Raw genomic sequence first — 26,065 nt, 5'->3', positions numbered from 1 at the left:
ACTTCATAGTGTTGTTTTGAGGATCAACTTGGATGATTCATATAAAAGTCCATATGTAATTTATACCATGCTATATAAATATGAGCTATTATTAAAATAAATCTATTCAGAGTTTTATAGAGTGAAAGTGATTCTCTATATTAAGAGGTAAATAATAAAAAATGGCATTCTTAATTGTGGAGAAGTCAGACTTCCTGAAAATAGGTTCTAAAAAAGAAAAAATAAAATAAATCCCTGCCAAGCATGACTTAAAGATTTTTTAAAGTGGGAGCTGAGAAATGCAATATTCATTATTAACAACTAGTACTTACTAACAGTACTGAACATAAGAACCCTGGACATTTACACTTTCTTGAAACATGAAGAATTCATTGTGAGTGAATGAGACTTAGCACTACTGCCTGAAAGCGTATCACTCCATAAAAAGGGGAAGAGAAAACACTTTAAAATATCGTACTGTGATTTCTTTAATTTACCTTGCCCACTATGATTTACATATGCTAATATATTCCTGCCAAGTAAGTATTCTAGGGATAATGTATAGTGCTCATCTTCCTATCAAATCTTAAAATTGTTTTTAGGATATCTGGTATAAACTTAACATTCACCCCAAAGTTAAACAGAAATCACTTCCTAAGTATCTATTGAGGGTCAGGCAGTGACTGATGGAGGGAGCAATGATGAATAAAACATAGTCTCACTCTTATAGCAGTTTGCAATCTACTTAGGAACATACAGCCATATAAACCTCAATACAAATCAAACTCTAAAAGGCCTTTAATAGAAGGAACTCTCTCATACACACATACAAAGCACATTATGAAAGATGGAAAGTGACTGAAAGGTTCTTAAAGAGATTTTAGAGATGGTACTATTTTAGCTGAGTCTTAAAGGACTTAACAGAAAGAGAAGTAGGGAGGATGTAGGGCATGCCAGGCAGTGGGAGTAGCTTGAACAGGAGCAGTACCAACTTCAGGAATAATTTAGACAGACTTGTGGTAACTTTGTCTGTAAGTAGATTTTAATGGTAATGTGGATATTTAGGGGTCATCCTTGATCTGTGGAAATTAATAACGGCAGCAGTAAACTTTCTGTCCTATAAAAATTATAGTATGGTTCCAGAGTAAAAGGCAGTGGTATACAGTATGTCTTATTAACTAAATTGAAAGAAGTGTTCAATCTCTTGTGAGGTCATGTGCTTCTTTGTGAATCTAATAAGGCTTATAAAATATCCCTCAAGAATATATATTGCCCAAGACATGAAACATTTTAAATTTTATTTCAAAAATTTAATAGATTTCTTTGAAGTTTGATTTGAACAAAGGTTTAGAACCTTTAGTCCAAATGGCATGGCTCTTTGAGGAATTTTTGTTTCCTTTTTTGTGTCGGTGTAAATTTAAGAGTTCTTAGAGGGAAAGTTCTGAGGCAGTGCTAAGGTAATACATCATTTGAAAAACAAAAACTTATGCATCAACATGCTGAAGGACATCTAAGATACTGTTAGCATTCTAAGTCACTCCAGACAAGTCAGACTCTTTGAGACCCCATGGACTGTAGCATGCCAGGCTCCTCTGTTCGTGGGGATTCTCCAGGCAAGAATACTGGAATGGGTTGTCATATTCCTCTCCAGGGGATCTTCCAGACCCAGGATTGAACCCAAGTCTCCTGCATTGGCAAGCAGGTTCTTTACTGCTAGCGCCACCTGGAAAGCCCCAGATATTGTTTACTAAATACCAATATTTACCATCTTAACAGAGAAACCTGTTAAGGATCATAGGGAGTTCTGTGACCCATTGAAACTATAAATCCCAAGGGCCACCAAATTCAATCATGGCACCATTGTGCAGATTGAAATACTATGAGAAAGTTCTGCACGAACATTTTAAGTGGACAGAGATTTATGTTCCTATAGACTCAGCGCATGGGATTTGAGTGTTATTCTTTGTTATATAAACCCCTGCAAGAAGTTTGAAGAATTGAAGGGAGAGTTTGCTGCATAGCTCAAGGATTGCCAATAGCACATTATCTTTAATTTACAATAGCATTTAATGGTGTTTTATAGATAGGCCATAAACATAAAATATAATTAAATGTGAACCTTTTAGCAAAGTAAGATGGTGCTTTTGGTGGTGTGGGATGGGAATGTTTTAAAATCTGAATCAGCACTGCTAAAAATCCTTTCTCTGACAATCAGACCATATAAATAGCTAAGCTGCTTTCCATTCCTAAAATCACACATTTAAATAAGTCTCGTTAACTAACAGAAGAAAGAAAATCAAGTAGGAGTCAGTTTGTAATAGAATCATTACATGGACTAAGATATCAATGTATGTCTTTCAAACCAAAATGTGGCCACAGTATACAGCAGGTATGTATACAGGCATTTGTGAGGATATATTTGACCACAGAAAGACACATTTCTTGTCATTCTTCACATTTGTCTATTGTTCAACCTTTCTGTGTGTATATGTGTGTGTATTTGTCTTATCTGATCTTATAAATGCAATTATAATAATGACCTTCATATGTCTTGCCTAGGTGTTCAGACAAAGGTAGCCTCATTCCATCTACTTTTCCATCCATTTCTCTCCTCTTGCTCATCAGCTCCCTACCCTATGTTGCTCTCCTGCTGATTTTTCCCAACATTACACCCAAAATTTCTCCTTACTTTCATCTCATTCTGGAAAAGTCTTACTGTTCTGGAAAGCTAGTTCAAAGAATGTGACTTTTAAGAGATATAATCCCAAAAAAAAAAAACATTCCTATGCTCTAACCTCATTCTGGTTTTCTTCTTTTGTTTATTTTAGTAAGCTCACCTTGCTATTTTGACAAGCTCACCTTGCTATTTTGACAAGCTCACCTTGCTATTTTGACAAGCTATACAAAAAAGATATTTAATACTGTGGTAGAAATGAAGTTTGATCAACTCCACATTCATAGCTGATTGTTTAGTGTCAAGAAATAATTTTTGGATAATTCTTAGTAAGAATGAAATTAATATCCACCAACATATAAAGCCTTCTCCCTGTTTTTTTGGGCAATACTGACTGATGAGCTCTATGCCACAATTTAAAACAAAGAACTCACAGGAAAACTTTCATAGTCTTATTTCTGGCTTCCATTACTTACTTAACTAGACTTAATCTGCTAGTTTCCAGACATGTCTTATTTTTAAGTAGAAGTCATTTAAACATATGCCTTGATTTCACTGAGTGCGAAAAAAAAGGAAATGCTTATAAAAGACATCCTTCTCCCATTTTAAGGGCAAGCATTATAATCTTAAACTCTGTAGATCACTATGTGAGGAAGACTTATAATGGAATGGTCCCAGCAAAACAAGTATACTCTCAGCTGAAGTCGCTTGGACCTATTTTTCAGAACTTTTCTAAGGTACTTAATGCTTCAGATGTAGGGGAAAAAAGACTATATTGTATTTTCAGATGAGAGGATGATTGACAATACAAGGACCTGTTCTGTCAATAGACTAGATTAAGATGGGAGAAAAGCATTAAGGATAGCTCATGATACTGCAGATAGAATGATCTTCTAACTCTGTTCTACAGATTGCCTGTAGATAGTGAACTACTAGCACAGTAGCATACCATGGCTCATTCTTTTAACGAACTGAACATGCCAAACCAACTTTCAGTTAAAATTGATTGAGTTATCCAGATTTTAGATTGTAAAAACTCTGTCATCTCTTCCAATATTTTGTAGAATCTCTGAGTCCCCTCCCCCCACCCATAATAGTATAAGGCTTGGAGAGAAGAATTCATCCACATGAGTGATATTTGCAACTTACTTAGAATGACTTTTTAAAATGTATTGCCAGAGAGAGAGAAATGGAATATGATAAAGAAACTTTTGACTAATAGAAGTTAGTATTATTTTCTAAAAATTCTATTATCTATCTAATCTTCTTCCCTGGCAATACATAGCAATAAAGTTTAATTCTCTGCTTTTATTTTAAAAACAGCCTCTACATTTGTGTTCTAGCAAAAAAAGAATAGAATTAGTGTTTTAAATAAGAAGTATTACAAATTGTTAATTCTACAAAAATCATCTGTGATTTATTTTTAGCTATTAAAAAAAGACCACCAGCCTCAAAGTGAGATCCTGGTGCTTAATTTCATCTCTGCTGCTTATCAGGGTTACACTCTTTGGTCTTAACTTCTGTGGATCTGACTTTTCTGGATTATACAATGGAACCACAATATCTTCCTCAAGGCCTGGTAGGATTAAATGTAATCATATCTGCAAACAAGTGGCATGAAAAGCATACAAAATATTTAGAAACTTTAGTTTGCTAATGTCACAAAAAGAGAGTATGAGGTACCCTATAATATGTGATTCAACTTACTTCTGTACAGCAAAATTATTTTATTATTTTATTTTTTAATTTTTCTTTCCACACAGTGTAACTAAGTGGTTATCTTAGTTTCCCAATCAGGAATGGAACCTGTACCCTCTGCAGTAGATATGCAGAGTCAACCACTAGACCGCCAGGGAAGTCCCTCAACTTATTTTAGATTTCTGAAAGATCTTCAATTTTTTGTAGGTTTTATTATCAGACTTTAAAATAAGCTAACACAATTATATTTTAATATATAAAAATACTAAATAAAGTGAATGTGTGTGTGTGTTTATGCTCAGTTGCTCAGTCATGTCTGACTCTTTGTGGTCCCATAGTTAATAGCCCAACAGGCTCCTCTGTCCATGGAATTTTCTCAGCAAGAATACTGGAGTGTGTTGCCATTTCCTACTCCAGGGGATCTTCCTGACTCAGGGATCGAATTTGCTTCTCCTGTATCTCCTGCATTGGCAGATGGATTCTTAACCTCTAGCTCCACCTGGGAAGCCCAAATAAAGTGAATAAAATAATTCAATTATATTGTAATAATACTCCAAAGCAGAAAATCTTAAAATATTTTATAGACTGAGTCTAAGTCCAAAAGGGGAGACACTCTTGTACAACAAACACCTAATTTTATAGATAAGTGGGAACAGCCAGAAATTTTTTAAAAATTATGGATGAAATAATTATACTCTTCTCCCTTAGCTATCTGAGAAAGCTGATTCTTTAGATACTGATTTTAGTGAATTAAAAGATCTAGTCTGGTTTCCACAAAACAACCAACGAGATTGCAAACACTTGAAATTCAAAAGTGGTATTTCTCAAAGTGTTTTCCAAGAAGCATCCAATTTACAATCATTTAGGGTAGATTCCTGGAGAAGGCAATGGCAGCCCACTCCAGTACTCTTGCCTGGAAAATCCCATGGACAGAGGAGCCTGCTAGGCTGCAGTCCATGGGGTCGCTAGGAGTCAGACGCGACTGAACGACTTCACTTTCACTTTTCACTTTCATGCATTGGAGAAGGAAGTGGCAACCCACTCCAGTGTTCTTGCCTGGAGAATCCCAGGGATGAGGGAGCCTGGTGGGCTGCTGTCTCTGGGGTCACACAGAGTCAGACACGACTGAAGCGACTTAGCAGCAGGGTAGATTCCTGGGTTCTACTTCAGATGACCTAAATCAAAATCTTTTAGGACAGGCCCCAAGGAATCTAAATTTTAGCCAATATCCCCCAAGTGATTCTTATGCACGGTTTTAAAATCACTGACCTAAAACATGGTTTTCAACTCTGGCTGCACATTATAATCACTTAGGGAACATAAAAAATAAAATTAAAAGAAAAAGATATCTATGCGTTGTTCCAAACCAATTTAAATTGGAATCTCTAGGGGTGAGGCCCAGCATCACACTTTTATTCAAAGCTCCCCAGAATGATAGTGATTCTGAGTGCAGCCTGAGTGGAACTCCACTGCATTAAAGCACTCCAAGATCCCAGCTTCCTCTGTCAAGGCAAGAGTCAGAAATCTGCATCAAAAGACAAACTTGCCTTTACACACAAACCTCCAACTTGGCCTCACTGCTAAGGCCAGGATGGTCCTTTACTACCCAAATGTATCTTGCCTACATTTATTTCAGAGGAGTAAATATTTGGATTTTTCCACTGGACTCCATCTCCAACTTGGTTAATTAACTTAATCAAGTCAATTCCCAGAATAAAATTGACACTCAAAAGAGGTTTTTTACTTCATTATTATTTTTCATTCCCTTTAACTTTTTGTCACATAGTAGTCATTCAACATATATTTGTTGATCCACATGTTTGTGGATCTCTGTCTTCGTCTGTTTGGGCTGTTGTAACAAAAATGACATAAACCAAATGACTTATGTAGTTCTCACAGTCCTGGGGGCAGAGGGGTGCAAAATGGAGATGCTAGCAGCTTTTGCGTCTAGTACTTTTTCTGTTTCATAGATAGTCTCTTCTCTATGCCTTCACGTGGTGGGATGGGGTGAGGGAGTTTCTTGTGTCTCTTATTGGTTTTTATTTTTATAACTAATTGAACATTTATTATTTGCAACACTCTGTTTTGCCCTACCAAGTTTGTGTTTGTTTTTCTTTTTTTTCTTTTTAATTTTTTTAATTGGAGTATAATTGTTTCACAACATTGTGTTAGTTTCTGCTGTACAATAATGGGAATCAACTATATGTTTACATCTATCCCCCACTCTTGAGCCTCCCAGCATCCCCCCATTCCACACCTCTAGATCTTCATAGAACACTGAGCTGAGCTGCCCGTGCTATACAGCAGCTTCCCACTAGCTATCTGTTTTACATATGGTAGCATATATATGTCAACGTTACTCTCTAAGGCCCCTTTTATAAGGGAACTAATCCCATTCACATGGAACACAGCCTTGTCTAACTCAGTGAAACCATAAACCACGCCATGTAGGGCCACCCAAGATGGATGGGTCATGGTGGAGAGTTCTGACAAAACAAGGTCTACTGGAGAAGGGAATGGCAAACCACTTCAGCATTCTTGCCTTGAGAACCCCATGAACAGTATGAAAAGGCAAAAAGATAGGACACTGAACGATGAACTCCCCAGGTCGGTAGATGCCCAATATGCTACAGGAGAAGAGATGAGAAATAGCTCCAGAAGGAATGAAGAGGCTGAGTCAAAGCAGAAGAAACACCCAGTTGTAGATGTGTCTGGTGGTGAAAGTAAAGTCTGATGCTGTAAAGAACAATATTGCATAGGAACCTGGAATGTTAGGTCCATGAATCAAGGTAAATTGGAAGTGGTCAAACAGGAGATGTCAAGAGTCAACACTGATATTTTAGGAATTAGTGAATTAAATGGACTGGAATGGGCAAATTTAATTCAGATGACCATTATATCTACTACTGTGGGCAAGAATCCCCTAGAAGAAATGGAGTAGACCTCATAGTCATCGAAAGAGTCTAAAAGTGCAGTACTTGGGTGCAACCTCAAAAAATGATAGAATGATCTCTGTTAGTTTCCAAGGCAAACCATTCAATATCACAGTAATCCAAGTGTATGCCCCACTAATGCCAAAGAAGTTGAAGTTGACTGGTTCCATAAAGACCTACAATACCTTCTAAAACTAACACCCAAACAAGATGTCCTTTTCATCATAAGGGACTGGAATGCAAAAGTAGGAAGTCAAGAGATACTTGGAGTAACAGGCAAATTTGGCCTTGGAGTACAAAATGAAGCAGGGCAAAGGCTAGCAGAGTTTTGCCAAGAGAATGCACTGGTCATAGCAAATACCCTAGTCAAGGCTATGGTTTTTCCTGTGGTCATGTATGGATGTGAGAGTTGGACTGTGAAGAAGGCTGAGCACCGAAGAATTGATGCTTTTGAACTGTGGTGTTGGAGAAGACTCTTGAGAGTCCCTTGGACTGCAAGGAGATCCAACCAGTCAATTCTGAAGATCAGCCCTGGGATTTCTTTGGAAGGAATGATGCTAAAGCTGAAACTCCCGTACTTTGGCCACCTCATGCAAAGAGTTGACTCATTGGAAAAGACTCTGATGCTGGGAGGGATTGGGGGCAGGAGGAGAAGGGGATGACAGAGGATGAGATGGCTGGATGGCATCACTGACTCGATGGACGTGAGTCTGAGTGAACTCCGGGAGTTGGTGATGGACAGGGAGGCCTGGCGTGCTGCGATTCATGGGGTCACAAAGAGTCGGACACGACTGAGCAACTGATCTGATCTGATCTGAAGAGCACAAGAGAAGACTCTACACATGGACATCACCAGATGGTCAATACCAAAATCGGATGGATTATATTCTTTGCAGTCAAAGATGGAGAAGCTCTATACAGTCAGCATAGGGAACCTACTATATAGCACAGGGAGCTCTTCTCAATACTCTGTTGGCCTACATGGGAAAAGAGTCTAGAAAGCAGTGGATATATATATATATATATATATATATAACTGATTCACTTTTCTGTACAACAGAAACTAACATAATATTTTAAATCAACTATAAAGATACAAATTCTTTGTAAGAAACAAATTCTTTAATAATAATTAAGTCCAAATACTAAAAATCAAGTTTAAAAACTGCTATCCAACTACAAAGCTACAGTCATTAAGACAGTATGGTACTGGCACAAAGACAGAAATATAGATCAGTGGGACAAAATAGAAAGCCCAGAGATAACCCATGCACCTACGGACACCTTGTCTTTGACAAAGGTGGCAAAAATATACAATGGAGAAAGGACAATCTCTTTAACAAGTGGTGCTGGGAAAACTAGTCAACTGCCTGTAAATGAAACTAGAATACTTTATAACATCATAAACAAAACTAAACTCAAAATGGATTAAAGATCTAAACGTAAGACCAGAAATTATAAACTCTTAGAAGAAAACATAGGCAAAATACTCTCTGATATAAATCACAGCAAGATCCTCTATGATCCACCTCCCAGAAAATGGAAACAAAAATAAACAAATGGGACCTAATTAAATCTAAAAGATTTTTCACAACAAAGGAAACTAAAATCAAGGTGAAAAGTCAGTCTTCAGAATGGGGGAAAATAAAAGCAAATGAAGCAACTGACAAAGAATTAATCTCTAAAATATACAAGCAGCTCATGCAGCTCAATACCAGAAAAATAAATTTCCCAAATAAAAAATGGGCCAAAGAACTAAACAGACATTTCTCCAAAGAAGATATACAGATGGCTAACAAATACATGAAAAGATGCCCAACATCACTCATTATTGGAGAAATGCAAATCAAAACCACAATTAAATATCATCTCACTCCAGATAGAATGCTGCTGCTGCTACTGCTAAGTAGCTTCAGTCGTGTCCAACTCTATGTGACCCCACAGACGGCAGCCCACCAGGCACCCCCGTGCCTGGGATTCTCCAGGCAAGAACACTGGAGTGGGTTGCCATTTCCTTCTCCAATACGTGAAAGTGAAAAGTGCACTCAGTTGTGTCCAACTCTTAGCGACCCCAAGGACTGCAGTCCACCAGGCTCTTCCATCCTTGGGATTTTCCAGGCAAGAGTACTGGAGTGGGGTGCCATTGCCCCAGATAGAATGGCTGCCATCAAAAAGTCTACAAACAATAAATGTTGGAGAGAGTATGAAGAAAAAGGAACCCTCTTACACTGTTGGGAATGCAAACTGGTACAATCACTATGGAGAACAGTGTGGATATTACTTAAAAAACTGGAAATAGAACTGCCATATGACCCAGCAATCCCACTTCTGGGCATACACAGTGAGGAAACCAGAACTGAAAGAGACACATGTACCCCAATGCTCTTTGCAGCACTGTTTACAATAACTAGAACATAGAAACAATCTAGAAGTCCACCAGCATGTGAATGGATAAGGAAGTTGCGGTACATATTCACAAAGGAATATTACTCAGCTATAAAAAAAGAATGCATTTGAGTCAGTTCTAATGAGGTGGATGAAACTTCAGCCTATTATACAGAGTAAAGTAAGCCAGAAAGAGAAATACCAATATAGTATATTAACATGTATATATGGAATTTAGAAAGATGGTAATGACAACCCTATATGCAAAACAGCAAAATAGACACAGATGTAAAGAACAGACTTTTGGACTATGTAGGAGAAGGCGAGGATGGGACGATATGAGAGAATAGCATTGAAACATGTATATTACCATATGTAAAATAGATGACCAGTGCAAGTTTGATGCATGAAGCAGGGCACTCAAAGCTGATGTTCTGGGACAACCCAGAGGGATGGGGTGGGGAGGGAGATGGGAGGGGGTTTCAAGATGGTGAGACACATATACACCCATGGCTGATTCATGTCGACATGTGGCAAAAACCACCACAATATTGTAAAGTAATTAACCTCCAATTAAGATAAATTAATTAACTTAAAAAACTGCTATCCAAATGTTTACCTCTATATTAACTTCTTTATTTCATATGAGCTTTGAATTCTTCTAATCTCAAGGAACTAAAGAGAAAAGTAAGAATCTCAGGGTTTCATTAGTAAAAAAAACAATCTTGCTTTATTAAATATTAATTTACCCTTGTATAGCTATTGATTTTTTAAAACCCTTTTTGCTCTACCTCACTTAACTTCTCCTAACAATTCCCTGAGTTCTGTAAAGATATTCATATAAGTGAAAAATTAGTAGACTTTCTGAAGACGGGTTTTGGTTCCAGAACTGTTATTCACCATTTAATATTGAGAGGTCTTGGTAAGTTATGTTGCTTTTATAGGCCCTGGTTTTCTCATTTATTAAATGGAGATATGATCCCTGAAGGATACATAAAATATTGCACTTTAAATAGATTCCTAAACTTCAAGAGCTACAAATGTGTCAGATATTACAACTATTTCAATTTTAAAGATGAGCAGATTGAGGCACAACAGGTTAAGGTGGCCACTCCATATAAAAAGTAAATAAGAAATGTTACCTTGGTTTAAATATAGATTCTCTCATTCTTAGTCAATAATTTTTTTTTCATATTACCACAAATACTCTCAGAACATGGCCAAATGGACTTTTTGACATCAAACCAAGTAAAAAAAATAAATCTATGTCTATTTATATCTATCTATATCTACATATAAAGAAAGAGAATCAGGATTTTGGGGAAAAAATCAAGTAAAATATCACAGCTTTCAGAATGCCTAATTCAAAATCTGATTTCGAATCTAAAAGACTCTTAGGTGCAATGAATGGAGAAGGAAGGAACTGAGATAAGTAACCAGGAAGAATGTAAAGGGTATGTCCTTCCAAGGACATATTAATATCAACAGACTTACACAGTTTAGTCTTCTCCTCTACATTTTGTTTTGGCCTGGAGTTTAGCAGAGAGTTCTTTACCACTTGCTTTCCTATAAGACACTTATATTACACAAATTGACAGCAAGAGTGAAAGTCAAATTGTCAGGCTTTTAGTGTACAAAAGTGATCTTGCATGGCAAATCAATTCAGTAGCTGGTTACTCAGTTTGTCTATGAAGATCACAGCTCATAATGCAGAAAGTCTTAAAAAATCACTTATCCCCCCACCTTAAGCCCTGCGTTGTCCCAGACGGAGCAGCAGTAATGTTACTTGTAAAGAATGACAAGCTGTCCTCATGTTACGAGTGGTTGTCATCCTAGACAAGGCAACTTTAACCTAAAATCAGTATTGAGTCTGACTTTCCAACAAAAGCAATATTTCCTCAGAATATTTAACATCGTAGGGAATGTTCTAAAGCACCAAATTGGTCAACTCTCTAAACAAGGATGATTTAAAAGATCTATATGATATATAATTTAAAATGGGCTTCTCAGGTGGCACTAGTGGTAAAGAATCTGCCTGCCAATGGAGGAGATACAAGAGATGTGGATTCAGTTCCTGGGATGGAGTAGATCCCCTGATCAAAGATTCCCTGGAGTATGAAATGGGAACCCACTCCAGTATTCTTGCCTGGGAAATTCCATGACAGAGGAGCCTTGCAGGCTATAGTCCATAGGGCCACAAAGAGTTGGACACAACTGAGCGACTGAGCACACAGCACATATAGTTTAAAACTTTCGGAGAACCAGTCACATGTATTTTATCCATTTTTATTTAAGCAATCATTGGAAGAGGATCTTTGGTTAGAGCCAGTGGCCAGAGAGATATTTTAAGATAAGGACTGCAGGGAATGAGGATTGGCCAGGCGGCAGGTATTAATCACAGAAGCCCAAAACAAGACAGACAGACTGGACACTAGTCAGTGCCCTGCTTCTCACGTGGACCAGATGTCCTAGTGTAGACCTAAAGTGCCAGAAATCTCTGGGAAGGAAATACTGCACACTTGGAACCATGCACAATTCCCTTATAGCAGCCGTTTCCCTTGTTACCCTTAGTGTTGGAAGACTCTTCACTCAGAGTCTAAAGACTTCATCTTCTCCATCTCTTTTCAGTAGGGAACAAGGGATCACAAAGGCTGGTCACAACCCTGGGTAGGGAGTTGCCACTTAAGCAATGGCTTTCCAACCATGCTGGGCATGTGAATCACTTGGAGTGAATCTTCCTGATTCAGGGCTAATGTACTAGAAAGTCCACTTGATAAAGCTCTGAAGCCACAACCTCCAATCTGCTTTATCAGTAGTAATAGTCATAATTCAATAACTCGATTGGTTGCAAATATGAGTTAGACAAAGGGGCTTTTATATTTTAGATCCTTCAGACCTCTACAACATTCCAAAAGATGCTATGGTCAACAGAAGAGTGGGTGTTTCTAAGTTCCAAAAAGCTACATGGAGAATAAAGCTTGGGGAGTAAGGGTAGAGGCAACACTAGAAATTTTAGAAGGTGGTAGGGAGATATGATGGAGAAGGCAATGGCACCCCACTCCAGTACCCTTGCCAGGAAAATCCCATGGATGGAGGAGCCTGGTAGGCTGCAGTCCATGGGGTGGCTGAGGGTCGGACACGACTGAGCGACTTCACTTTCACTTTTCACTTTCATGCATTGGAGAAGGAAATGGCAACCCACTCCAGTGTTCCTGCTTGGAGAATCCCAGGGATGGGGGAGCCCGGTGGGCTGCCGTCTATGGGGTCACACAGAGTCGGACACGACTGAAGCGACTTAGCAGCAGTAGCAGCAGCAGGGAGATATGAATGCATTAAAGGGGAAAATTATAATTTTTTTTACAACCTGTCTCTACTGCAGATTTTTATGACATAAGCTCCTCTTCAAACAATTCTTTAAAAACTCTAACCTCTTTAAACTTTTCTTAGAGACATTATTATGTTCAGTTCAGTTCAGTCGCTCAGTTGTGTCCAACTCTTTGCAACCCCAAGAACCACAGCATGCCAGGACTCCCTGTCCATCACCAACTCCCAAAATCCACCCAAATCCAAGTCCATTGAGTCAGTGATGCCATCCAACCATCTAATCCTCTGTCGTCCCCTTCTCCTCTTGCCCTCAATCTTTCCCAGCATCAGGGTCTTTTCCAATGAGTCAACTCTTCGCATCAGGTGGACAAAGGATTGGAGCTTCAGCTTCAACATCAGTCCTCCCAATGAACACTCAGGACTTATCTCCTTTAGGATGGACTGGTTGTATCTCCTTGAAGTCCAAGGGACTCTCAAGAGTCTTCTCCAACACTACAGTTCAAAAGCATCAATTCTTTGGCACTCAGCTTTCTTTATAGTTCAACTCTCACATCCATACAGGACCACTGGAAAAACCATAGCCTTTACTAGACGGACCTTTGTTGGCAAAGTAATGTCTCTGCTTTTTAATATGCTGTCTAGGTTGGTCATAACTTTCTAAGGAGTAAGTGTCTTTTAATTTCATGGCTGCAGTCACCATCTGCAGTGATTTTGGAGCCCAGAAAAATAAAGTCAGCCACTGTTTCCACTGTCTCCCCATCTAGTTCCCATGAAGCGATGGGACCAGATGCCATGATCTTCGTTTTCTGAATGTTGAGCTTTAAGCCAACTTTTCACTCTCCTCTTTTACTTTCATCAAGAGGCTTTTTAGTTCCTCTTCACTTTCTGCCATAAGGGTGGTGTCATCTGCATATCCGGTGTTTTAATATTTCTCCCTGCAATCTTGATTCCATCTTGTGCGTCCTCCAGCCCAGCGTTTCTCATGATGTACTCTGCATATAAGTTAAATAAGTAGGGTGACAATATAAAGCCTTGACGTACTCCTTTTCCTATTTGGAACCAGTCTGTTGTTCCATGTCCAGTTCTAACTGTTGCTTCCTGACCTGCATACAGGTTTCTCAAGAGGCAGGTCAGGTGGTCTGGTATTCCCATCTCTTTCAGAATTTTCCACAGTTGATTGTGATCTACACAGTCAAAGTCTTTTGGCATAGTCAATAAAGCAGAAATAGATGTTTTCTGGAACTCTCTTGCTTTTTTGATGATCCAGCAGATGTTGGCAATTTGATCGGGGAATATAAATCCGTGTACATGATAACTATGTTCAATCCTCTTGCAAATAGGATGTACTCCAAATATTGATTCACTCATTTGTCAAACATTATTTGAACAACACATATAAAATGCTAGTAGATGCTGTTGCTACTAAGTTACTTCAGTTGTGTCCGACTCTGTGTGACCCCATAGACGGCAGCACATCAGGATCCCTTGTCCCTGGGATTCTCCACGCAAGAACACTGGAGTGGGTTTCCATTTCCTTCTCCAATTCATGAAAAGTGAAAAGTGAAAGTGAAGTCACTCAGTTGTGTCTGACTCTTAGCGACCCCATGGACTGCAGCCTACCAGGCTCCTCCATCCATGGGATTTTCCAGGCAAGAGTACTGGAGTGGGGTGCCATTGCCTTCTCCCTAGTAGGTGCTATGATTACACTATTCACAATCTTTGACCTCAAGTAGTTTACAATTCTGTGAGAACAATGGACTAAATATAAGGAGTATAATAAGTATACTAAGTACTAAGCTCAAGGAGTTACTTCTTTAAGTTACCATGGCTTTGATGCAAAAGCACCTCATGCCCAGATGACACAGGTACCATCCAGGGTATAGGTGAAGTTCACTTCAATGGCCCGGTCTGCCACCTATCCTGGAGAGAGAACTTCCCTGAGCTGTATTTTTGACTAGGGACTTTCTCTAATTCATGAGTTGCTCTTTTTAAATGACAGTTCTCTCTTCCTGCATTTCTTTTAATTAATAACCCTGTGGGATGTTTTTCATTAAAAATGAATTTTACCTTTACTATGAAATGTCAAACATGAATAAAATGAGCAACTTTTTCTTGCAGAGAATATTAAAAAAAGAAAGATATTAATTCACCGTTACTTTGACAAATTTGACTGGTGGAATGAGCTTGTTAAAGCAATATATCTCATTCTTCCCATACCAGAGGGCTCTCTATTATGTTTTTTCACAAGCAGATGAATGGATGCAAATAATTTCTTTTTAGTTAAGTCCTTCAAAGATGCCAGAATGTTAATGGCAGGTGAAGCTAAAATTCTTATGGAAGCAAAATGTAGTTGCCTCTTCTAAAAGAAGTTCAAATTTGAATTTGCAATTGAAATTTAGCTCGAGGTTCTAATAAGAGTAGACTTAGCTCTTGGTTTATAAAACTATGAGGTTAATACTAAGCACAGATTAGAAAAGTTCTTTTCTATTTTTCCCAGTGCTTCCCAAGTGTTTCCCATTAAGTGAAACATTTATGTAATAACTGTTTCTATATCCACAGGGTCATAGTTAATAGGACAGTATTTCAATAGATTGCAGAGTGCTCGGACAATCAAATTTTATAGATAAAATTCAGCATGAGTTTAGAACCGTTAGCTAAAGTACACATTTTAGATCAAGTTAAATTGGTAGTATTAATCTTCACACACACACACAAAACAAAGCGTGGAAGTGTGTTCATTAACCTACATTAGAGAAATGCAATTCATGGGTTAAAAGGGCCAGGAGCTATGCTTGACATCACAACCCCTGCCTGTTCTCTTAACATGTATCATTAGCAAAATCATTTCCTCAAATGTTAGGGACCACAGCTGAGATTTTAACTCTAACAGAGTTAGAGTTATGCATGCTGAATATGTGAAGTTGAGAAAAGGTAGAGCTACATGTTGTTTAGGGTTAACAGAAGAAAGTAGGTATTTCTTTGGGGAAAAGCCAACATTATAAGCAAGCATGAAGGTGCTTATTTCCACAATTCTCAGTTTATTCCATTACTGCATATGAAACTCGTCACCAGTACATATTATATTTGGCTTTAAGAGGGGGATTCTACTTTCTAAAGAGATCAGATCTGGGTGTCTTGCTAACATCATTCTTATTTTCATATCACCAGTAACTTACAGATTCCAGTAATACTGAGAGTAAAGGTTGACCTTTTCTTTTCTTTTCTTTTCTTTTTTTTTTTAGGAAGATAAATTCCTTTGGTATCTTTATTTTTTTTTAATTTAATTTTATTTTTAAACTTTACAATATTGTATTAGTTTTGCCAAATATCGAAATGGATCCACCACAGGTATACATGTGTTTCCCATCCTAAACCCTCCTCCCTCCCCATACCATCCCTCTGGGTCGTCCCAGTGCACCAGCCCCAAGCATCCAATATCATGCATCGAACCTGGACTGGCAACTCGTTTCATACATGATATTACATGTTTCAATGCCATGCTCCCAAATCTTCCCACCCTCTCCCTCTCTAACAGAGTCCATAAGACTGTTCCATACATCAGTGTCTCTTTTGCTGTCTCATACACAGGGTTATTGTTACCATCTTTCTAAATTCCATATATATGCGTTAGTATACTGTATTGGTGTTTTTCTTTCTGGCTTACTTCACTCTGTATAATAGGCTCCAGTTTCATCCACCTCATTAGAACTGATTCAAATGTACCCATTAGAATTTTGAGAGGGTCTTGCATACCAGTCTGGCACAGACACTTATGAAATGCATCCTTATCAACATCTTCATCACCATCATCATCCCCATCAATACCACTAATCTCCACTAAGACCCCCATGGGTTAGTCTCTATGCATTTAACATTTGCAAAAACCCTATGAGGAGGGTACAAGACTCTACGCCCCATGAGGACAGGAAACTATTCATTTTATTCACTCCTAATATCCCTGATTTACAAAAGTATCTGGCACTTAAGAGGCACCTCTTGCATATTTATTTACTGTTACCTCATTTCATAGATGTACAAACAGATATACTAAGTAGACTCATGTGCCCAAGATCACACTCTTGAACCCAAAGCTGTTCTCACAAAGATAGATCCTGGAACATTCCCTATGAAAGAGCATAGATGTCCTTTGACTGTGGATATAAACAAAACTGCTTTTAGTTCTGAATCGGGTGAAAGCTGAGGTCCACTTCCCCCCCGAGTTCTTTAGGAAAGATAGAGCCACGTGTTTGGGACATATTTTCCGTTTTTCTCCTTTCACCAAAACAACTAAAGATTCATCCTAAATTCAGTGCCTACTACTGGCAAAGAAAGAATTCAGGTACCTCTTGGAGAGTCCCCAATATTACCATTTTCCCTTAATACTTTTGGACAGGTTTTACTCAGTTAAAATATATCTGCTCAGAGTTACCCCATGGCAAGTCTACATTTTTTATCTTTAATTTCCCAAGGAATGTTTTTAATTTCTCAAAAATGTAATCTTTGCAAATTCCTATTAAAGATGTATTCAAAATGATCCCAGTAGTTATCAGAATATTAAAAAATATGAAATTGGATATCTCTTTTCCTGATACTTTACTCTCAGTACTTACTCCCCCATGGGTATCGAGCTCTGCTGCCAGAAAGGGAAGCAGCACACAGTGCTTCAAAGTAATGAACTCTGCAATAGCACTACTCATTCGATCAACGAATGTCAGGGGAGTGCTGGAGCACAAAGAACAGTCGGATGTAGGGGATAATAGACATTTCTCTGTTTTCAAGAGCTTGACAGTCAATGTATGGGGACAGGGCATCTGTTCAATACATATAGCCCTCCAAAATAGCATACAGTAAACACTGAATAAATGACACAGTGGTGGGTGGTACAGGAGTAAAGAGAAGGAAGAGGTCCTGTGGAGCTGGAGTAGGTGGGGAGGCCCATGGAAAAGGTGAGGGCAAAGCTGATCCTTGAGGAGGGAGCGGAAGTCACAGGATAGGTGACTGATTGCTTTTATAAAACTGCAATTCAAGTGGCACGTATCTTTTTCCTTGTAATATATTCTTTTCCCAAGCTCTCCTGTATTTGTCTAAATCTTGATGATTCCATTGTCCCATATTTTAAAGATGTGATCACAAATTTTTAGTTTTGAGAAAAAAGCCTATTATAATTCAATAAAGGAATACTTTTGCCCTTGTTCTATATTTAAAAGAACTACTTTTTTGCTGTATGAATTGTTATACTTTGCCTTTATTATAACCCTAGTCATTCTTTTTTTTTTTTTTTTTTCCTTTCTGGCCACATAGTGTAGCATGCAGAACTTCCCCAGGGATTGAACCTAAGCCCACTGTAGTGGAAGCATGGAGTCTTAACCACTGGACCACCAGGGAAGTCCACCCTGCTCATTTATTTTAGCTCGACTTTATTTTGGTGGTATTAATTGCATTTCTGATATCCTTTAATCAAAATTAATCAGCTGCATCTTTGACAAAGTAGAACACATCTGACTGTTGAATACTTCCACTGTCTGAAATCTACACAAAAGTATCAGTTTTCCAATTTGGATGTATTTTTCCAAAGAGAATTTGGACAAAATGAGAAAATGCCTGAATGATTTAAAGCTTTATGGCAACAGTTATCCATTGGTTTCTACTATTTGGATATTTGATCATGGAAAATGCAGAGGTGCCTTTGCTTTCAGAAAAAAAGTGATGTGTTTGTTTTATAAAGTTCAAAAACTGGAGATCCAAATCTCTTATATCTTGTTATATAAAGTCAGCTTACCCTTCAAGCATCAGATACACTTTCGTATAATTGCATTTGTTGCAAGTCTTTTCTGTTGACAGACTTGCTCTGATTGAGGTTTTGCATTTTTAAAGTCTCTCCCTCTGCATTGTTTGAGCTTCATTACTGTCGCCAACCTCCATAGAATTTCTGGTTCATAATTAAAACATCCATCTAAAAGGAGCATGCCAAGTAGAATGGCCTAGGAACATAAAATAGAGATTTTTCAGTTTGGCAAAACTACCAAATTCACATCTACTTTCATATTTTTCTCACCAGAGCAAATGTCCACATTAAGTCCTCTTTTTGCAAGCTCTTTGGAAAAGTCAACTGCATTAGAATGAAGGTGATCAGGCCTTGTCACGCAGTTTTCTTTGCTCTCAATCCATACCCATTCCAAGGAGCCTACAGATAAAAGTCCTCCTAGTGTGTGATTTCAGTAACAAGCCACTTGGTGACTGCCAGGTGTGAAAATGTTGCTATTAGCAAACCGGCAGTCAGCCTCATTTTTATGGAGTCATAAATCCAGCAGGCTGGATCTGATGTTTCATGCTTACTTTTTGCTCACATAACAGACCCTTCCCCATGTGATAGTATGCCTTACAGTGGCTAAGTAGGTCATTCTACATCCTGGTGTCTGAATTCCCAAGCATTAGGAAACACTATTTTCTTACTCAGAAGGGGCACAACGCATCTTCTGGTCACAATAAACTACTTTCAAGGGACCTGTGTTACATGTCACCCATTTAATGAGCTGGAATTACGATGCAGTCCACAACCATACCCAAGGCAGCTGCTAAGGCATCTGCTGAAGGAAGAAAGCAAGTTCCTGGACAAAGTCCAATGCCCCACACCACCTCTCTTTGCTGCCTGCAGGGAAAACTGAGTGCATTTTACATGCAGATTTAGCAGGTACAGTTTTTACTCTGCAGTTTCCATTCCATACTGTGAACTTCCTAAGGGACAGCACCTCTGCTGAACTTCTGCAGATGACATCACTCCCTAACTGTGGACACAGAATGAACCTCTGTAAAATTAAACGCCAGCTTCTCAAAGTGTTGGGTGAATCAAGTATAACCTGATTTAGAAAGAAGAGGCAGAAAATGAAGGATTTTTTTCCAGGAGAACCTAGCCTCTCCGGGTCATCTGAGTGTCTCTGGCTATTTAGTAGAATGACTTGATTTGATTCCTTTGGGAAAAGATAACTTGATTGGAATGTCAAAATCTGTGACATGCACCTCTGAGCTGAGGAAAAAAATGGACATTCCAAGACGGCAGATTCTATTTTGGTCAAAACAATCAACTGTTAAGAAGTAAATCTAACCACAGAGCAGCTCTCTATTTTCTCATTTGCAAAATGTATACAATGCTTTAAAATTCTTCGTTTTATAAAAATTGTAATGTTTTATTACAATATTTGTTTTACTTTATTGGAAAAAGTCTGAATTCACAATAAACATCTTGAAACTAGACCCTTCTCAAAATATTACAAACCTACTTCTCAAAATCAGTGTGAAAGGCTTTTGAATACATGACTTTTGAGCTCTCTATTTCCTCAGGTACAGAAAAGGCTGAGTCAATAGATTTTACTTGAAAAGTGAAGGAAAAAAATCCCTACAATAAAAGCTATATCATCAAGTTCCGGTGTTGTCTTGGGGATTGAGGAGGAAGGAATTCCCACAAAAGAACTCTGCCTAAAAATTCATTAAAATGCAGATCCATAAATAGATCCAGATTTGGTATTTTACATTCAACCACATACATTGACTTCTTTTTCCGTAAGAGAGAAAGAAAAAGAAAATACAATAGGAGAAATTGCATGCATACCAAATTTAAATAAATACCAAAAGGCATTAGGGAATAAAAAATATGTGTATTTCAGCCTTAATACTAATAAAAATCTTTGCTTTTACATTCAAAAGGAGTATTTTTCTTTAAATGAAGATGGCATGATATAGCACCGGGCTTTCTGTGGTCCCTTGTCAAATATTAATTTCTGAGAATTAAGAATGGTAGGTATATTGGAAATGAACAATCTGGCATCCAGTTATGATGCTTCTAGAAAGGCATTACTGTAAGGCAGAATTCAGCTTTAAAATAAAACAAATGATTGTTTCAAGTGATTGTTGGCTACTTTGAGAATTCCCAAGAAAAATAACTTATAAAATATCTACCTTCTTTTATTATGTTAGTTAAATACTCTTCTGTCTACAACAAGTTTATTCATTTCATTCTTGTTTACTACTAAAATACACACTGTTTTGCAATCAGAATAAATTCCAGTGTTGCAAAAAGTGGTCAAAGGACAGCATAATCTTCTGGCAAGTATGTTGATAAATTATTCAATCTAGCCCCCTCTGAAACTTGAGAAACTCTGTCTTTAGCTAATGCTTTGGAGGTACCACTGAAGAGCAACGGATCTGTGAACCTATGTCCTGGTAACTAAATGTGGGAAAGCTTCTTTTCTGTCTGGAAGCAGACCAACATAGAGCTCTAAATAGAAGCAGCTTAAAGGCTCAGAGGACTACATAATTAGGTTTCTGCTTCATCTAAATGCACATGACAAACTTCTGGAATTGCTGAAAGTCCACTCCTTTTTACCAACATCAGTGAAATGAGAGCTAGCTTGGAGTTGGGAAACCAAGGCTGGGGCCTCAGGACAGCTACCAGCTCTGTGGCCCCAAGCAAGTCATCTCATCTCTCTTTGTTCACTTCCCTATAGTGTTGATTTGAAACTAAAATGAGATAATGCCTGTGGTGTGCAAACTACATCAGTTTAGAGGTGAAAGTTCTACAAACCATAGCGTGTAAGTAGAGCAACTGCCAGCAGAGCCAGCAGTTCACAGTGAATTTGCAATCCTGATATTCAATTGAGGTCATGAGAGTTATAACAACACTCTACTCAGATTCAAGTGTGGTGTGCAGATTCTTCAAAGGAAACTGCAAAATTAAAAAAAAAAAAAAATGTTTGCTCTTCAAAGTTATTTAGAATGAGATTAAGGCACTGTCCTGGTAAACATAGCCCCTGGCATCAGGTGATCTTAATTCATTCAACAGTGATGTTAAAATTGCTTTACTATCCTGAGAACACTAGCATTATACAAAATCTACAGACATAAATGGTTAGAAACTGCAGCTGGAAGTTAACTGTAATTGTGATTTAACACTAATTGGTAATGGTCATTTTCATAATCCTATTTCATAAGGCTGTTTGCCAAAGTTGTCAAGGGTATCATTTGCTTCTCAGAATGACCGAGATTATTCTGTGCTGGGCAGCATGACTGATTCACATTTCACTCCTTCAATTAGCAAGCACTACAGGTACTATTCTGGTCACTGGCAATAAAGAGATTACAGAAAATATCTTCTTTAGGAAGCTCATTTTTCTCTTGAAAAAACAAAAATGTAGATAGGAAACCAAAATATCACAATCTGCTGTAAGAGAAGTAAACACAGGTACTATATAGAATACTTCAGAGTTTTATATATCTTTTGCTTCAACTGTGGACAATGTTTTCCTAATGTCTTTTTCATAGGATTAAGAAATATGGATTTGTGAAATGAATGTGATCCCATATTTTATCTAGCAGATATGGGCAGGAAGGGGGCAAAGAAGGTAGTGAAGCTGGAATTCCCATTATCACATTTCCAAACTATTTCTTCAAAGATGCCAGTCTTGACTATTAAAATACCTGTGGGCTACAACACATGCACACCAATAAAACACTTTAGACTTGTTTGATATCCCATTTCAGAATGTTTTCCATCCACAAAAGGTAACTGCTGTAGAGATGCTTCATTGCTCACGGAAAAAAAGGCATTCTGTGCCACTGGATTTCCCATTTTAAGAATGCTGTCTGGAAAGAAACACCATTACTTAGTTCTGAGCCTATGATAATGCAAGAGTGAGTCTAAACCACTATTTCTTAGCACTGGCACATTAAAATACAAAATTGGTACTGTGCTTATCCATGAAATTGCCAGTTGGCTTCAACTGCCCTCTACTTAAAAACAATGCCATCTGTGGAGGATTCTGGCTTTATGGGGTGAAAAGAACACTACAGGTACCTCTATTTCTGTTTTTCCAATTCAGCATTTGTGTTGATCATTCTTGGAAATTTTTCTAAATTTAAATGAGAATCCCTTCTCATATTCCTGTATTCCAAGTGCAAGAACATTTATCAAGTGTCGATAATTATGCACTTCCCGGGGCAGGGGGGGGCGGGGAACAATGCTGAATACTGATACTGCTGAACATCCCCAGTAATACAGACCTATTTCAGCTGTAACTTTTGATTTTAGAATATTTCTAAAAATTACTCCTTCACATTTAATTTAAAAAAAACAGGATTGTTATGGACTGAATTTTTCTTATCTGCCTTCCCAATTCACATATTGAAACCCTAACACCTAATGTGATTATACTTAAAGGTGGGATCTCTAAGGAAGCGATAAAGGTTAAAAGAGGTCATAAGAGTAGGCCACTGCTCCAGGGAATTTTCTTTTTCCTTTTTTTATTGTGGTAAAAGTTACAAAGTATAAAATATACTATGTTAACCATACTTAACTGTACAGTTCAGTGGCACTAAGTACATTCACATTATTGTGGAACTCTTCCCATCATCAATCTCCTGAATTTTTCCCCTTCCTAAACTAGAACTCTGTCCCCATTAAACACTAACTCCCCACTCCCCCTCTCCATCACCTTTCCCCTTTCCCCATCAACCCCTGGCATCTAAAAATGTACTTTCTAACTCTATGAACTTGATGATACTAGGTACCTCATATAAATGAAATCAAACAATATTTTCTACTTCATACATCATGCATATATACACTGTATAAAGTGGAAGTTGCTCGGTCATGCCTAACTCTTTGTGACCCCATGGACTATACAGTCCATGGAATTCTCTAGGCCAGAATACTGGAGTGGGTAGCCTTTCCCTTCCCCAGGGGATCTTCCTAAGCCAGGGATCGAACCCAGATCTCCCGTATTGCAGGTGAATTCTTTACCAGCTGAGCCACCAGGGAAGCCCATACACAATGCATAGCAGTGTATATACATCAATCCCAATTTCCCATTCCATCCCACCACTCCACTTGGTGTCCATAAGTTGTTTTTTATGTCTGTGTCTATAATTTTTATAAAAAGAGACATCAGAGAGTCCACTGTCTCTTTCCCCACACTCAAACACAGAGTACTGGCCGGCCATGTGAGGACACAGCAAGAGGGGAGCCATCTGTGACCCAAGAGAATTCCCACCAGATACCAACCCTGCCAGCAGGGTTGATCTTGGACTTCTAGCCTCCAGATCCTGTGAGAAAATAAATTTCTGTTTAACCACCCAGTCTGTGTAATGTTGTTATGGCTTTCTGAGCAGACTAATACAAGGGTTAAAAAAATATCATTGAGGTGTTTCAGATTACCCTGTCTTGAACTAAAGGATACAGAAGTGTATGGTAAAAAGTAGTATTAACCAGAAGCAAGAGGAGTCTCTGAGGCAACATGGAGGCATTTCTTTGCAACTACAACTAACAGGCAACCATCTGTTTGGCATTGTTTTTTATCAATATCCAAAGGGCTCCCCTCCATGAACAAGCCTCTAAGGGTCCTCTCTCTAATTCCTCCAGCAATGAGTTGTGACAACACCTGTGAAGAGTTGCCACCAGGGATGCTCATTATGGACTCAGTGCCCAGGGATTTTACTGGAGTTTAGCCAATAGGTATCCTCTGTCTGGCACATACTAAAATTCCACACTCCTTGAAGGAAAGCAGATGTCCAGCATGAACCATACTGTTTGAACAAACAGTAGGCATAGTGAGCTACTCTTACCAGTCAAAGTATTAGAAACCATCTTAAAATTCAAGTTCTCAAATGCCAGCCAAGGGCCCACTTTAGAAGCAGGACTTTCGAAGTCTAGCAGTCATGCCTGCTGCATTAACTCTGTACACAAACAGTAAACATCAGTGTATAACAGGAGGCAGAATGAGCAGAAGTATGATGGCTACTTTTATTTTTTTTAATATAAATTTATTTATTTTAATTGGAGGCTAATTACTTTACAATATTATATTGGTTTTGCCATACATCAACATGAATCCTCCACGGGTGTACACATGTTCCCCATCCTGAATCCCCTTCCCTGATGGTTACTTTTAAAGTCTGATTAGAATTCTTTAAAATTTAGATATCACCTTCACTGGTTTTGCTGTGTGCCTTCTGGGCCTATAACTGAGTGCCAGTCCTCAAATTAATAAAAGAATTTAGTCATTCCAGGAAATGGTATCTTAGATTAGTAAAGGAAATAATCTATGAATAAAGTCAGAAAGTATGGCAACCTTCCTCTGCTGCTCTCCTATGCCTTTTCTGAATATGTTTAAATTTACTGGCAACTATAGAATTGCCTTATTATTACTGAAAACTGTATACCAATCAGTCCTTTTGCTCAACTTAGTCCAGTTTCTGACTTTCATATTGGGGGTGGGGAGGGGGGTGGAGCAGGGGTCCCGTCTTAATCCCCAGAAGTCTGGTAAAGCCTGTGAAACAGGGCTCATTCCAGAAGAGTTGCTTTAAATGCACAAAACAAAATACATAGTGTTGCAAAGAGAATATAATGAAATTCAATTATCAAAATATTAAAAGCAATTTACAAAACAGTAATCTATGTGCTTTTTTATTAACACAATAACACATCTAGCAGCAGGTTTAATAACTATCGTAATTATGAAGCACTGATTAGTATAAATATTTCAGGATGTCTTCAGCAAAAATAATATGCTATGAAAACATAACCTTTTTTGGTACCACTAATAAAACCGTAGTTTGGGATCAACCTTCATAATTGAAAGAAAAGCTAAATTTCACTTAGAAATTAATAATGTAATATTTTTTCTCATCCACATTTACAAGATTCAGGTAAAAATTTCAGGCTTCTAGTATCATAAGATCAGAGGTTCATGAAATCATTCCATTCAGTTCACAGATTGTTGACCAAGGGCAGGTAGACCTGTTTTGTTTGGGATTCCAAGGCAAATACAATCAGAGTAAGTAGCAGCTTCCCTTCCACATCTGGTATGAGTTCTCCGGTCTTCACAGACACATAGTCTTAACTCCTGTGTGCTGTCTACCTGACTCCTTATAGCCACCTCTTCTTTTGCTTTGTTTGTTTGGATTTTGTTTTTGTGTGCATCCACCTCTTATATATGGCATTTTCCATTTCATGATAACCCTCTATGTGGGTGGCACTTAGCAGAGATTTGTTTTCTTATAATAAAGGGAGAATTCTATTTGC

The 26,065-nt window shown here is 38.1% G+C and overlaps 1 protein-coding gene across 6 annotated transcripts in view; it reads right to left on the bottom strand.

Moving 5' to 3' along the window:
• Positions 1-26,065, bottom strand: part of KCNH5 (potassium voltage-gated channel subfamily H member 5) — a 496,645-nt gene that overhangs the window by 56,101 nt on the left and 414,479 nt on the right. The window contains exon 13 of one of the 6 annotated variants that reach the window (XM_086318923.1): positions 17,922-18,974. The exons of the other annotated variants lie outside the window; for them this stretch is intronic. Coding sequence (XP_086175049.1) covers positions 18,783-18,974 — 192 coding nt within the window. The 3' untranslated portion in view covers positions 17,922-18,782. Of the gene's footprint in view, positions 1-17,921; positions 18,975-26,065 lie in introns of those variants that run through there. 6 annotated transcript variants of the gene reach the window in all.

This window comes from Bos grunniens, chromosome 10 (assembly GCF_055505025.1).
Source record: "Bos grunniens cultivar Pamir isolate PY7600 chromosome 10, Bosgru_T2T1.0, whole genome shotgun sequence".
Classification (NCBI taxonomy): domain Eukaryota; kingdom Metazoa; phylum Chordata; class Mammalia; order Artiodactyla; family Bovidae; genus Bos; species Bos grunniens.
The sequence above is the reverse complement of the archived record's forward strand: the minus strand, read 5'-3'. Positions and strand labels throughout refer to the sequence as shown.